This window comes from Schistocerca americana, chromosome 8 (genome assembly GCF_021461395.2).
Source record: "Schistocerca americana isolate TAMUIC-IGC-003095 chromosome 8, iqSchAmer2.1, whole genome shotgun sequence".
In the NCBI taxonomy this organism is placed as follows: Eukaryota; Metazoa; Arthropoda; class Insecta; order Orthoptera; family Acrididae; genus Schistocerca; species Schistocerca americana.
The window spans coordinates 132,533,411-132,549,437 of record NC_060126.1 but is presented as its reverse complement, the minus strand read 5'-3'; the positions used below and the strand labels follow the sequence as shown (position 1 = coordinate 132,549,437).

Genomic DNA, 16,027 nt, shown 5'->3' with positions numbered 1-16,027 from the left:
CCCTTCTTTGGCTACACCGTGCGAGGAACAGAGGGCTAAAGATCATTGACAGACATATTCTCCTCAATACTTAGTTTGTGCAAGGTCTGATGGGGAATCCTTTTTAATGACACAGCCTCTGCTTTTTGTAGAGAACTTAGGAGACCAGTTTGGGGAAGTGGCGGGAATGTCCAAAATGCAGAACTGTTCAGCATTGATAAAAACAGCATCCACTACCCAGTCTTGTTCGTTCCTTGCCTGTGACAAGGTGGATGATGTCTCGGTTTCCATCACCCCCCCCCCCCTACCCCCCCAATAAGAGTTTAACATGGGCCAGGGGATTATATTCCATAGAGATCTCCTCTTACAGTCTGATGACGAGTTGCACGCCTGTCTATAGCAACGAGGTGTTCACTTTCTCAAGTGTGTGTATACTGGGCCTAAGGACAACAGCATTGCTACTGGTGTCTTCATCTGGGCATTAAAGGTGATTTGTTGCCTGAAAAGATCAAGGTGGTTGTATACCGGTGTGACATTAAACCCTATGTGGTGCTTCAAATGTTGTAAATTTGGGCTTGTAGCCTCTCGTCGTAATGCCAGCTCCACATGTCAGGACTGTGAATGTCTGTCACACATGGACGTTTCTTGTGCTCCTCCTCCCATTTGTACCAACTGCGGAGAGCACTATTCCCCCTGTTCACTGGACTGCACCATTTATCAAACGTAAATGGAGTATATGACCCTGGACAGACTGACCTACACAGATGTCAAAAAGAAGTACGACTGTCTTAACACAATATGGATGACTAAGCTATGGCTATGACGATGTTGCCCATTATGAAAACAGCATCCCCATCAGCAATGCTTCTTAAAGTCGGCCGTCAAGGCCTGCGGACTATGGCTGCCCTGTTGATGTTTGGGGCTCTTCTCCTCCTGTTGCTCCCTTCCCACGTACTTTGGGAGCAAATGCCCCTTAGCCATCGGGGACATCAGTCCCCACCCCCCACCAGGACCCCGTCTCACAGCCGGAGAAACACCAATCTTCTCCAGCTGCTGTCACCAGGAAGAGGTCTCTAGGGACACTTATCTTCCGACGTTTCTGTGGCATGAAACAGGACACCAACCAGTGGCTGAAGGAGCCATAAGCTGCTGATCATATAGCTTTACGTTCATCATTGGTTACTTATACCAAATCATAAAAGCCCTCCCAGCCAGCAAAACCTAAGGAGAAGTGAGAGGAGAAAAAGTAGTAGCCCATAAAGAAAAAAAAACAGACCCCGTGTCCCCCACACCACCACTTCCGGCAGGCTCCATTCATGTGGTTGAGGGTGGAGATCCTAGTGTCCTTCAAAAATCTAGATCATCCCGGAGCTTCAGAATCAATGGACACAACCACCACAAGCACTCATCTGGTGGCAGCAGGTTACCCTGTGGCATAAACTGCCTCCTCGGCCCCTTCATGCCATCCCAATACACTGAAAGTGTAATCCTCTAGTGGAATTGCGGTGGTTTTTTCCACCACCTAGCTGAGATATGACAACTCTCAAACACTTTGCCTGCTTTCTGCATTGCATTTCAGTGAATTTAGATTCCAGCAGTGTGGAACCCTGCCCTTCCCAGCTGTTGGGATATTGCAGGAACCATACTGACTATGACAGGGTGTCAGGTGGAGTATGTATATATGTCCTTGATTCTGTATATAGTGAATCTGTGCCTCTACAGACAACTTTGGAGGCTGTGACTGTCAGGGTAAGGACAACACAGGATCTTACTGTCTTCAATGTCTATTTTCCCCCTGATGCTGAAGTACCTGAAAATGTATTGACTGCAGTGGTGTCTCCACTCCCCCCACCTTTCCCAATTCTGGGCAATTTCAATCCCCATAACCCATCGTGGGGTGGAACCATGAGCACTGGCTGTGGCAGAGATGTCGAAAATCATCTGACAGAACTCAGTCTTTGTCTTTTAAATACTGGAGCTCCCACAGTGTGGCACATGGCACCTACTCGGCCATTGGTCTTTCAGTCCACAGCCCTGGCCTTCTACTGTCTATTCACTGGAGAGTTCATGAGGACCTGTTTGGTAATAAGCTCTTTCTGATCTTCCTGTCCCTACCCCATCATCACTCTTAGCAAGGCTGAACTAGGTTGCTTTCATCTCTGCAGCTACAATTGGAATATTGTAAGTTCTAATGTGGTGCTACAGAAGAATGCTGAAGATTAGATGGGTAGATCACATAACTAATGAGGAGGTACTGAACAGAATTGGGGAGAAGAGGAGTTTCTGGCACAACTTGCAAAGAAGAAGGGACCGGTTGGTAGGACATGTTCTGAGGCATCAGGGGATCACAAATTTAGCATTGGAGGACAGCGTGGAGAGTAAAAATCGTAGAGGGAGACCAAGAGATGAATACACTAAGCAGATTCAGAAGGATGTAGGTTGCAGTAAGTACTGGGAGATGAAGAAGCTTGCACAGGATAGGGTAGCATGGAGAGCTGCATCAGACCAGTCTCAGGACTGAAGACCACAACAACAACAACAACAACAAGAAGTTCTAATACAGTCCTGCCTTGATTATGGGAGTCTGGCTTACGGTTTGGCATCGTCCTCAGCATTGCGGATACTGGGCCCACTACACCACTTTGGGGTCTGGTTTGCGACAAAGGAGCTTTCTGAACTACTCGTGGAGGCTGGGGTCCGTACATTGTGAATCAGGCCCTAACATCTGCTTGTTAATTGTGCCACACATGTCCATAGAGCATTATCACCTCCTCTTCCCAACCAGGGTAATCCATCTCCCGCAAGGGCTTCTTGGCGAGTTCCATGGTTCGGAAATAGTCCACAATGATGTCTTGATGGTAGATGGTCATGTTAGTTTCACTTATGCTCATGCTGGGCATATTGAACAGCACTCTCAGCCAGATACCTACAGTGTTTTCACTGCAGAGTTGGTACCCATCCTTTGAGCTCTTGAACGTATCCGCTCCTGCACCGGTGAGTCCTTCCTCATCTGTAATGACTCCTTAAGCAGCCTACAAGGTCTCGACCAGTGCCTCCCTCACCATCCTTTGGTAATGACTATCCAGGAGTCTGTTTATGCCTTTGAACACTGTGGATGTTCAGTGGCCTTCATCTGGACCCCGGTACATATCGGAATTCCGGGAAATGAACTTACTGAGAGGCTGGCCAAACAGGCTACAAGTAAAATATACTCTGCAGATCAGCACACTGAATACTGATCTACAATCAGTTTTACACTGTAAAGTTTTTGGGATCTGGAATACCAAATGGCACGCCCTAACTACACCGAATAAATTACGTGCTATAAAGGAGACAATGAATGTGTGGAGATCATTCATGTGAGCCACTCGTAGGGACTCCCTTTTCCTTTGCTGGCTCTACATTGGCCATACTTGGTTGAGTCACAATCATCTCCTCCATCGTGAGGACCCAACACAGTGTCAATGCGGTACTTGATTGACGGTAGTCCACATCTAGCTGCCTTGGGGTGGACTCTTAACCTTTCTGGCACACTTCCTATTGTGTTAGGTGACAATGCCTTAACAGCTGATCTAGTTTTAAGTTTTATCCGAGAGAGGGTTTTTTATCCCTGAATCTAAGGGTGAGCACCTGGCCGTATCTCCCAGACCGTCACCCTACCTGCATTTTTTATTCTTCCTCGTTCGTTATGGTGCTGTTTGTTTGACTTGATGTTTGTCTTTTCATTATCTATGTTTCTCTTGCATTGTGTTTTTTGGCTGGAGATTGTAGTGTGTTGCAGCGTGGTTGTAGTGTGTTGCAGAGTGGGTGGCTCATTTTTTTTATTCTTGTGATTAGTCAACCAAGGCCATCTGCTAAGTAGTTTCAACACCATCTACCTTTTTTCCTTTGAGTTAATGTTTTCAGTTTTGGCTTGCTACTGTTGTTTTCTTCTTCGGTGTGGTTACACACACAGTTTTAGGCATTTTGTCCCAACCATGGATTTCAGGTAATAGGATTCTTTTGGGGTATGGTTTTAATCCGAGACTTATGTGACGAAGGAGAAAGGAACTGGTAACCATGCAGTTTAGTCCCTCTAATCTACAAACCAACCAATCAATTCACATTGCTGTAGCCAGTTTGTAAATGCTCAGTATAGTATATCACTGTACAAAGGTGTGAGTCCCAGTACATATAATTATTTCTGGTGGCATGGTAAAATGCCATTGATTTGGTCTGTATCAAGTGTTTTTTTTTTTTTTTTTTTTTTTTTTTTTTTTTTTTTTTTTAACCAACCTTCTTTGCAATTAAAATGTTCTTTTCTGCATAATGAGATGGTTCATGGACACAGCATGTTTGACATCTAACTTAGAAAAAAATATCGGCTGTTATCTAGTCACTAGTAGCATCAGTGCAAAGAGGAACACATATTTTAAATTCAGGGAGGCAATGAAACATGAGGAAAGTGAGTAGCTATGTATAATATGAAATTGCTCTATGGCTAGGAGGTACAGTGTAAATTGTTCATTCTTGCTTAATAATTCAGCTGCAATATTTTTGCTAAACTGTGTATACATGTCTATGTACTTTTTATGAAGGGGATTTGTTAATTTCGGTAGGAGGACGTCTGCCAAAAAGGTTATGCACTAGTTGATAGAGAATACTATTATAAATTCTGCGTAACTCTTTTTGATGAAGAGCAGTTCTCAAGGAATTTGTTCTAATTTTCTTTCTCAGTTGGTAGGTTGAAATAGGGGAGGACTTGGATACGCTTCACTTCAACCTTGGATATGCTTCACTTCAACCTTCTTTCCTTTCAAAACCCCTCCACCTCAATCGAACATCAGTAAAGAATGATTACACTGTCATTACCATCTCTCCTCATACTTTTATAGGTAGTGTTATAATTTACTGTGATGATTTTTATTCATTTACTTTGGCTTTCCACTTAGCAGACAGTTGTTTCCGTTGCTGTGAGTGTTTGCAAATTATTGACAGGATTTCTCTGTTTTTAAAGTGATTTTGTCTCAGTTTTACGATATGTTACTTGTAACTGAATATTGTTAGACTTTTCTGAGGCATTAATGAGGGTTTTACTCTCTTGCAGGACTGCCTTCAAACAAGATCTCTCGCAGCTGGTTCCAGCTCAGCTGTGAAACTAAGTCGTTTCTTTGACAAAGTCATAGAACGGAGGTACCATACTCAACGTGAATTTCCTGATCTCCGCAGGCCTGTTTTGCCAACATCATTGAGCTCAAAATACTACATTTCAGATTAAGAAGTACGTAATTTTCTGATATATAACTCTTTTGAACATTATTTGAAGGAATTATAAGCTCAAATGTGCTTGGAAGGAGCAGAAATTGGTTCTTCAAGACTATCCTACTATTTGTCGCTGAATAATTATTCATCTGAGTTTTGTATCTTTCTGCTTGTATTTCAGTTTTCAGAGATTGTGTAAATAAATAATTGCCCTTCATTTTTTACCTTTGTAGAAACAACCAGAGTTTGTGTTATACCCATGTCATGGATTTAGCATTATTTCCCTATTTTATCAGTTACACTGAAGAAATGTCAGTTACACTGAAGAAATATAAAAACACACACACACACACACACACACACACACACACACACACACACACACGTGGAGAACAGGAGGGAGGGGAGAATGTGTGGATAGGTGAGTTGCGTATAGATGGATGGTAGACAGATACAGCTGACACTTACTGGATTTGTATATGACAGACCTCTGGCTCCCAAACTGGGGCCATTCGATGTTGTTAGTCTGATTCATAAACTTTGTATGTGTTTCGGTGACAACCTTCAAGTGGAATGGTGAAACATTGCGTGTTACAGAGAATGGAGGCTCTTTCCATAACTTCTCAGACTGCAAGAATATAGAAATCTCAAAATCCACTTTTTAGTTGAGGAGCATATTGAGATGGTGAATAACATATAGTTAGATGAACGATGCGGGACAACTGGGAAAAACCCGGGAATTTTTTCATCTGGGAGAAACTCGGGAATTTTTCAGAATTATGGGAATTTTTCATTGTTTTAGTTTTCAGTTAAATTTTTGTGATTTTGACTGGTAAGAATTGATACTCTAGCAAAGAATGTTACTTATCCTGCTGTTGGAGAATAACTGCAGCAATAAAACAAATGAGAGAAAAAGAAAATAAAACTTTGGTTGCAAAGGAAATGCGCCATTTACAACAACAAAACACCGTGTGTGCACAAGGGTCTGCAAACAGTAAAGACTATATAATACTTTGTAACAATAGAGTGCTTTCTATGAGCGTGAAGTCACAGCTGTTTCCACTAGGTTTGTTTGACCAGTTGCCAGCAAGCTCATGCAAATGCACAGTTGGCTTGTGTATGGGCAGTACCTTCTCATGCTTTCGGCTACTTGAAGTGTGGCTGTTAGCTGTATCTGCAATAGCAGCAAGCAGACAGATGCTAACGAGAGAAATTTTTCTCACGCTTTCCTAGCTGCCAGATATGTGCATGCACAGAGCTGTCAGAGTTGAAGTGGGGAGGGGGCATAGTCTCCATGTGACCTGTGTTTGCATTAAGTGATTTTGCTATTTCCTCTTCGTTTACAGGTCCCATGTCAAATGAAACAAAAGGGATTTCTATGGCTGGGAGCTATCGAGTGAATTAAAATGCATTCACATAATTATGGAAGGCAAAAGATTATTATTAGTTTGTTTTCCGATTTTATTTTGTTTCCAAGCTTTTAGCAGTCAAGCATTAATCGCCTTGTAGAACAATGAAATTATTTTTGTAAGTTTGATAAAGAAATTTGGCTTTATTAATCTTTTACTCTGAGGCAATCAATTTATTTGAAATGAAGGGTTTCATTCCACAGTGTTGGCTAGTTCCAATTGTTCACTGAATTGCACATTTTCATCTTCTGCCATGTATGGCATTATGCGATAATAAAGAACCAAACATGAGATAGTACAGTACTGGTACCCCAAGAAAATTTACATCCCAAAAACCACACTGAAAAGCTTGTATCAGGTGGGACCTACTTCAGTGTAAATCTGGACAAACTATTGTGCACTTCAAGCTGAACTATGCATTTTAGTATGGTTTACAAATGTCCAATGCACTTGGAGTATCCTCTGATGTCCTGTTTCTTTTATGGCATAATGTAAGATCTCTCAATGCTTTATATATACGAACATGTGAGCTTCCTACATCACTGCAGCTGTGCACGCGCAGTAATCCCTGTCTTCTGGTGCTCTCTGGCAACTGCTAAATTGAACATATTTCTAACAGTCTCGGGATAGTATTGCGAATGGTGGTTTGAAAAGTGTTACTTTCAAAGTAAATTTCCTTTTATGCAAGATGAATTATGTTACGTGTGGGAAAGTGGAGTGAATTTCTTTAATCACAGAATGTGTTATTCTCGTTTGAAACTGAACACTTTGAGGACCAGCCACTTAGAAGAATTTTGAGTCCAGAAGACCAGACATTTATCTCATTATTTTAAATTTACTGGCACATTTGTGTAATGTATGTTAAAGTATAACACACGCAAAAAAAGATCAATATTACGTGTGAAAGCTTAGCTTCTCTTGTAGCTTATTAATCTTCGAGACCAATATTATATGTGAAAGCTTAGCTTTCCTTGTAGCTACACTATATATATTAACCTAAACCATTAACTTTTCCTCTTTGTGTGTTCTCGCTACGTAACAGTGATCTTGCTACTTGCTGACTACACTACGTCGTTGGCTGTTGAGATCATGTGGCATGAGATAAGATTGGCTTACAACAGGTCATCGCAATCTCGATTTAAATGCTCCGGAAACTAAATTGCTGTGTCTGGTGCAATTCTAATTTATACTTTCGTAGTATGAAAATATGCAGTGAATGTGTTGCTGCACATCAAAGGTCTTCGCAAAACTTCTCTCCTTCTTCTTCTTTTTTTTTTCTTATTCTTCATTAAAGAGCTTTCCAAAACTTCTCTTCCCCATTTTTTTTATTTCTTTCTAAAGTGCCAAGAAGTTCTGCGTCACTGTATAAAACATTAACCATATAATGGATTGATAAGTTTTACACTCCTGAGGGAAAATCTGCGGAAAACCTACTGTCTCTTAGCATGGAAAAAGTGTATTTTCGCCCGGGAAAAAGTATCTTTTTTAACCAGGAAAAATCTAGGAATTTTTTTTCCATGTCCACATATACTCCCTGAAAAAGGGTTTTAGAAATACCTAGATTGAAGGCCATTATGAGGAAAACCACAGCACTTTTTTTTACCATTCAGTCCACCTATATTGCCAATTACTTTGTGTTATGGTATATCCACACAAAGATATATCAAATCCTGTGAGATATTTTTATTTTTTTAAAAAAAAAAAAAAAAAAAAAAAAACTGGAACTGTAGGGTTGAAGGTATTTGTGATTGATACGAATCAGTGACACTTGAAGTAGAAGTATCTGTCATCTCCATTGTGGTATCTGTTTGGCAGTCATCCAACCTGAGACGAAAGTTAGCCTATTACATTGTCTGTTTCTATACGGTTTCAACAGGTGCTGTTGTCTTACAAGAAATCCCTTGAGTACTACGTTGCAAGTTCAATCTTTAGTAAGGCTCATTTGAAAGTGATGTGTTAACAATTATGACAGAAAAAGTATTAGCTACTAGTGACTCACAACTCACGTCAGGAAGGCGAGAGAAAACGAGTGTCCGGGAATTGCAGAGGTCAACTTTTTATGGGCTGTATGTATTACACTTCACAAAATTGACATTGTCGATCTTCAAGCTGTAGTTTCCTTACATCTACTTTCCCACTGTGTGATGTAAATATTCCATACTGCCTGTGCAAGGTCATGCACATTAGAAAGAATCATAGGGGGCAGAGCACCTCCAACTTCTTACAGCACAATAAAGAATTTTCTAGCCAATTTAGCATTCAGATTAAGAGTTAGAATACTTGTATATGAGTTTGTTATGGCATTGATATTATTTGATCTTGATACGGTTCTCTTGGTACCTATGGATCCTTTCATATGCTTTTCCTCTTCAAATCCCGATTGGCTGGAGTTGAAAACAAATTCCTTACTGAATGATGGGCTAAGAGTATTTATCTCATCTACAAACTATTGGGCCGATTCTGCAGATTGCTGTGCATTATCAAGTTGACAATTTGTAATTTCATTGTGTTATGTCTTCCAATTTTATAGCACTGTTTGAAGTTATGCAACCATCTACTGCTTCCCTCAAAATGATTGTAATCTGTGTTGTGTGCAATTTGATGTGCCTAAAATTAGTAGGTCACTATCATGTTCATCTTGTAAATTATATCAAGCATCCTTGAAACACACAAAAACCAGTTTTTGTAACAAGTGTGCCTTGTCCTACTTGAATATCCGCCGTTCTTCTTGCATACAACACGTTCATATTGCTGCTGAGTTATTCAAAATCTGCTCCAAATTGTTTTTGTACTGTGCTGCAGCTGATCTTCCATGCATGTGATTATGTTTAGTACCTGCTCCATGGACGATTGTCCTTTTCTACTTTCACTGGAGACTGGATTTGTGACTCCCTGTCTGACAAAGATGGCACGACATCTGTTTCAATAACACTTTCACTTGTTAAGGACATATCATCATCATTGTACTCCTCATGCACATTGCCTGCACAGTCGAGCGTATATGACACTACACAGACCACTGCTTCATCTTGCAGAAATGTTAATATTTCATCTGCTATTTCTTTCTCACGCTGTGAAATTCCTTGGGTTCCTTTCTGACAAAATGTCAGCTTTGACAACGGTTATTGTAGATATAGTGCGATGTTTGCTTTGTTTATTGTTGCCATTTCTCTCCTTTGCAACAACACCACTAGCAGGGTAGGACTGGTGTGAGTTACTTGTTGGTTAAGCAATTCAACTATGCTCTGTACCCTCATGACAGTTGGATATCTCTAGTCTGCACCCCCCCCCCCCCCACCCCCATCCTGCCCCCTCCCAGCCTACCATTACCATTGGCAGCCAATATTGTGGTTGCATCATGATAATATGTGGGGCATTGAATGTGTAAACGTTATTGGCCTTGAAACTTCCTGACAGATTAAAGCTGTGTGCCGGACCGAGACTCGAACTCGGGACCTTTGCCTTTTGCGGGCAAGTGGTCTACCAACTGAGCTACCCAAGCATGACTCACGCCCCGTCCTCACAGCTTTACTTCTGCCTGTACCTTGTCTTCTACCTTCCAAACTTTGCTGAAGCTCTCCTGCGAACCTTGCAGAACTAGCACTCCTGAAAGAAAAGATATTGTGGAGACATGGCTTAGCCACAGCCTTGGGGATGTTTCCAGAATGAGATTTTCACTCTGCAGCGGGGGTACCTTTGCCTTTCTCGGGCAAGTGCTCTACCAACTGAACTACCCAAGCACGACTCACGCCCCGTCCTCACAGCTTTACTTCTGCCAGTACCTTGTCTCCTACCTTCCAAACTTTACAGAAGCTCTCCTGCGAACCTTGCAGAACTAGCACTCCTGAAAGAAAATATATTGTGGAGACATGGCTTAGCCACAGCCTTGGGGATGTTTCCAGAATGAAATTTTCACTCTGCAGCGGGGGGACCGTTGCCTTTCTCGGGCAAGTGCTCTACCAACTGAGCTACCCAAGCACGACTCACGTCTCGTCCTCAGAGCTTTGTCATGTACCTGTGATACCTGTACCAGAGGTACCTAAGGTATTATCCTCTCCCATGGATCCTGTCTCCTCTGCAAAAAGTACAGGATCTGTCATTACTCATCCACTTTACTGCAAGTGGAATGTAAATGGTACATCGCAGGAGAGCTTCTGTAAAGTTTGGAAGGTAGGAGACGAGGTACTGGCAGAAGTAAAGCTGTGAGGACGGGGCAAGAGTCGTGCTTGGGTAGCTCAGTTGGTAAAGCACTCGCCCGCGAAGGCAAATGTCGCGAGTTAAAGTCTCGGTCGGGCACACAGTTTTAATCTATCAGGAAGTTTCATATCAGCGCACACTCCACTGCAGAGTGAAAATCTCATTATGTTATTGGCCTTTTCCGAATTCGGGCTCAAGAGGATTCTTGTTAGACCAAGATGCCATAGTTTACAGGCAAAATTAATGTAATTTAACAAAATTGACACTTATTTTCTACAGGAAACTGATTTTTCCTTATGACTGTGTCCACTTTTTCATTTTCAATGGCATTTGAAGTATCAGTTGTTATTTGTGGTCTTATTTTTATTTGTGATTTGACATTGCTTACATGATAATATTACGCCTAACTTTTAGGTATTGTGCCAACATTTTTTTAATTTTTGCATATTCTGATCTATAATTGTTGTCATTTGATAATGAACTCAGGCTTGATACAAGTTGTGACAAGAAAAGTTTGTTATCTTGGGTTGATCTACCCTGTAGGGCTTCATTGAATCTTACTGGCAAGGTCCTTTGACTTAGCTTTCTCACATTGTGTTGTGTGTACCTGTCTTGCTTGAAAAACTTGAAACACACTCCAAAATAAGTGGTTGCTGCAGAATTAGAAATTATCATTTGCAGTCAGAATATAGGTCAAGAAACTTAATGCCTCATTAGTTAATCATATCAGAAAGATCACACGACTCACCCTCTCTCTGAAACTAACTCAGGTTGGAGACATTCTCCAGTCTGAGATTGTTGACATCTTTGAACCTAGTATATATGATTTTTTATTTTTTATAAAATTAAGTTGTCAGCTGTCTCCAATAAACTACATCTATGCTATAGATAAGGAAGGAGCTTGTAATTCATGGAGGGTGTAATTTTTTTTTCTTTGCTGTATGGTATTGCTTTTTTCTCACTTTAATTGCCACCTGTATTTTGTCTTAAGTAACAATTATTTTTCTGCTTTATATATAGGATTTTAACAATTAATCATGCTGGTTTTCTGCCCAACTTGTGGGAACATACTTGGAGTGGAAGAAGGGATTTCATATTGCATGCGTATGGCATGCAGTACTTGCCCATATGTATACACGATAACAAAGAGAACCTCTTCTCGCACCTATCCTAGACTCAAGGAGGTTGATGATGTGCTTGGAGGTGCTGCAGCATGGGAAAATGTTGACTCGACAGAAGAGCGGTGTCCAAGATGTGCACATCCTCGTGCTTATTTTATGCAGATACAGACACGATCTGCAGATGAGCCTATGACAACGTTTTATAAATGCTGCAATCATCAGTGTGGTCACCGATGGCGAGAGTAGTTGTTTGAGGAAAACAAATGTTTAGACAGTGTCTTTGAGTAGTACAAAGATTTTTTAATGAGTGTGAGATGTTTAGTGTGTGTTTTACATGAATATTTTAATGCTTACGTATGAATGAGGATGTTCAAACTGAAATATTTCTGGAATTGATGCAGAAACGTAATAGCATTTTAACAATATTTTATGTGAATGCAAATATAACGGAAGGATTTGACTGGTGTTTCCTATTAGTTTTCTACTGACTGTAATGGTTTTAAAACATTGTAGAGTCCCTGTTGAGAGTCTACAGCATCTGTGTACCTGAATAGGCTGCTGTTGCTAACTTGTTTGCTCTTCTGAAATGTATTTGTTTTTCCAGACAAGAGCAACAATATCACTGAGAGTACTTTTAACGTATCTTTTGTATGACCTATGAGTAATTACTAGGATTTCATCTTGTGTTTAATGTTTTTAACCAGTGAATAGCATCATTCTGGACTTAATGTTGCAAGACAAATTCTCATTTAGTAAAGAGTTTACTTGAGCTTTTATGTTCATTTTTTAACTATTTGATTGCCTTTTTGTTCACTTGCCTCAGTCTTTGAAGTCGGGTATCGAGATCATATAGCTATAGCCGTATGCCAATTAAGCCATTATTTTACCATCAATTTCTTTCTCAGTGATGATCATACACTATAGGTTTGTTTGTGTATTTATGGTGAAACTAAATTGTTTTTATATCTGAAGTTGTTTATGTTGATGTCAATTTAAATTGTTGTCATTTGTAGTTTTGTTATTCCACAATAAAATAATGTTTATGTGCTCATAAGCCGCAGAATGTTTATTCTAAAAAAATATCTTTCATTTTGTTATTTTTATTTATTGCTGGTACCTGAAATTATTGCTTTGTTGATTATTATAAATAGCAGCCAGCCTCTTTAAATGGCTTTTATTTTATAAATCATTCATGATGAGCCTATTTCGGCATATTGCTATCATCAGTGCTACGTAAATACATAAGTAAGTACTGGTCGTAATATAATGGTCTGGAACTATTATCAGGAAAAATATAATACATTGTTAGGTGGTTTTACTTTACATGTAATTCCATTAGTGCCATGTCATTTTTTTAGAATTATCAGTTTCTCCTGAGATGTACACTGGAGACTTGTCTCCGAGTTTAGTTAATTTTTATGTACGCTATTTTTCTCTTGAGAGTTTAGATGACATTGGATCAGCCACACTACGTGTTTACATAAATTACCATTATAAATAAGTGATGTGTGGAAAATCGGTTGTTTTTTAAATTATTTTTTTAGGTTTGGTTTTTGTCTGGGATTTGTGTTAGTTTTATTTGATATTTTTATGTTATATTTTTACTTTTTTGCAATAATTTTTTTTATTGTCTACGATTTATGATGTGTTATTTAGCGTCCCTAATTTATTACTTTACCGTTTCTTGATTTAGAAAGTGAATAAAATTTTCACAGCCCATCCACTTTTCTACAATGTACACAAACAAAAACACATGACATAAAGCCCATAAATGGAGCACTAGAAATCCTTCATATTATGCAATAGGGAGCATTCATGAACATTCTTGAGGAAATACAAATTTATTCATAACATGGAGCAAGCCCACAAATTTACTGAATGAATAAACCAACCTAAAGCACAAAAAGTACATAGAAAACTTGACAGTATACATCAAGAAACTGGGTAAAACAGTAAATTGGACACTAAATAACACACATCCATAGTAACAGTGATAACTGCATGAAGAGTATAAAACTAAGACATAACATCAAGAAACCATTGTAAATCATAGACAATAACAAAAGTATTAAGAAAAAATAAAAATATAGCACAAAAATCTCAAATAAAACTGAAACAAATACCAGACGAAAACATGATTAAAACCAAATCTATAAACCTAAAAAAACCTATAAAGATTTCCACAAGTAAGGTAAAAACACTTAACGATGTATTATAACTTTTCTGATCATAGTTATAGACCATTAACTACTCATGATGTATTATGTTTTCTGATCATAGTTACAGATTATTATAATAAGACCATGTGCATACGTTAGCATTTACAGAGCCCCTGATGATGGCAGTATGCCGAAATGGACTCATCATGAATGATTTATAAAATAAAAAGAGCAGTGTAGCTGGCTGATATTTGTAATAATCACATCAAAAGATGACATATTTTGCACTGCGGGCCCCAAGGAACAAAAGATATAGTCTTTTTAATTTATGGGGCACACATATGGGCAGCCACTGCGCCTTCAGTTTTACTGCACACTAGGTGCAGCACCATGTGGTGGGGCAAGATGTATTGGGACAGACTGTGCCGCACTGAGATGTCAAAACCATTGATTAGCATTTGGTATTTCCACTCGTGGCTGGGCGACAATGGGGTAGTGAGAGCCAGACCACATCAGCGACATTCAGAATCTTCATTTCTGGCATGAGCTGGTGGCTGGCACAAGGTGGTGGAGGTAGTCTTCAGCTCCTGCGGTAAACATATCAGATGTCTACCATGTCTGCACAAGTTAATTTATTTTTGTTAAAGAAAGAAAGCTTATTTGGAGTTCAGAAACTTACTTAGTTACTTACTTACTTACTTACTGACTGGTCATACCGGACTTGAGAGTCCCGCAGCAACGTATTTTCGCCATCTGTCCCTGTCTTGGGCTATTTCCTTCCATTCACCTTCAATACCTAGGCTCCTCAAATCAGCCTTCACATTGTCCTCCCATGTACGCCTCGGTCTCACCACAGGACGTTTTACTTCTAGGTGGCCTACCAGTACTCTGCGCGCTGCCCTGCCCTCATCCATTCGAGCTACGTGACCCGCCCATCGCAGCCTACGTGATTTAATAATACTGATTATGTCAGGGCTTGAATAGAGTTCGTGAACCTCTTTGTTATGCAGTTTTCGCCACTCTCTGCTAATGTCATCCCTTTTTGCTCCAAAAATTTTCCTCAAAATTTTGTTTTCGAATACTCGAAATGGCTTTTCATTTTGCACGGTGAGAGACCAAGTCTCACACCCGTACAGCATAACTGGTAGAATAATAGTTTTGTATATTCTAATCTTTAAATTCCTAGACAATATCCGTGATGAAAGTAAGCTATTCAGTGAGAAGTAGCATGCATTTCCCGCCCATAATCCCATTTCTCGAAGTGATGTCCACGCCTAGATACTTAAATGTGTTCACTTTTTCAAACTGCATGTCTCCAACTCTTAACATTTCCTGATCTACTGCTGTTGGTATTCTAGTAGTAACCAGGCATTTAGTTTTATCTTCACTTATCCTTAGACCTACATCTTCACTAGCCTTGCTGGCCAGTGTGGCCGAGCGGTTCTAGGCGCTTCAGTCTGGAACTGCGCGACCGCTACGGTCGCAGGTTCAAATCCTGCCTCGGGCATGGATGTGTGTGATGTCCTTAGGTTAGTTAGGTTTAAGTAGTTCTAAGTTCTAGGGGACTGATGACCTAAGATGTTAAGTCCCATAGTGCTCAGAGCCATTTCACTAGCCTTGATTAACGCATTCGCATTTGCTGTTACAGATTCTTTCCTATCGCTAATGGTGTTTAGTGCATACCCTAATATCTTAATATTTCCATTTAACTCCACACCCTCTGAATTATCTGCTGCCATTTGTACAATATATTCTAGGACTAAATTAAAAAGTAGTGGAGACAGGGCATCTCCCTGCTTAAGTCCATTCTTTATTACAAATTCTTCTGACTCCAATTTCCCCATGCGTACTCTACCTTTTGTGTTTTTCAAACTTGCTTCTATAAGTCTAACATACTTCTTTGGTATTCCAAGTTCCAAAA

General features: G+C 39.9%; 2 protein-coding genes across 2 annotated transcripts in view; one reads left to right on the top strand and one right to left on the bottom strand.

Moving 5' to 3' along the window:
• The window catches only part of LOC124544687 (rab-like protein 3), a 50,959-nt gene extending 38,974 nt beyond the window's left edge, over positions 1-11,985 (top strand). The window contains exons 5-6 of the mRNA XM_047123319.1: positions 5,066-5,239; positions 11,847-11,985. Coding sequence (XP_046979275.1) covers positions 5,066-5,236 — 171 coding nt within the window. The 3' untranslated portion in view covers positions 5,237-5,239; positions 11,847-11,985. The remainder of the gene's footprint in view (positions 1-5,065; positions 5,240-11,846) is intronic.
• A 2,642-nt stretch (positions 11,986-14,627) lies between these two features.
• LOC124544641 (cardioacceleratory peptide receptor-like) overlaps positions 14,628-16,027 on the bottom strand; it is a 456,935-nt gene continuing 455,535 nt past the window's right edge. The window contains exon 8 of the mRNA XM_047123254.1: positions 14,628-14,693. Within this exon, the coding sequence (XP_046979210.1) occupies positions 14,687-14,693 (7 nt within the window). The 3' untranslated portion in view covers positions 14,628-14,686. The remainder of the gene's footprint in view (positions 14,694-16,027) is intronic.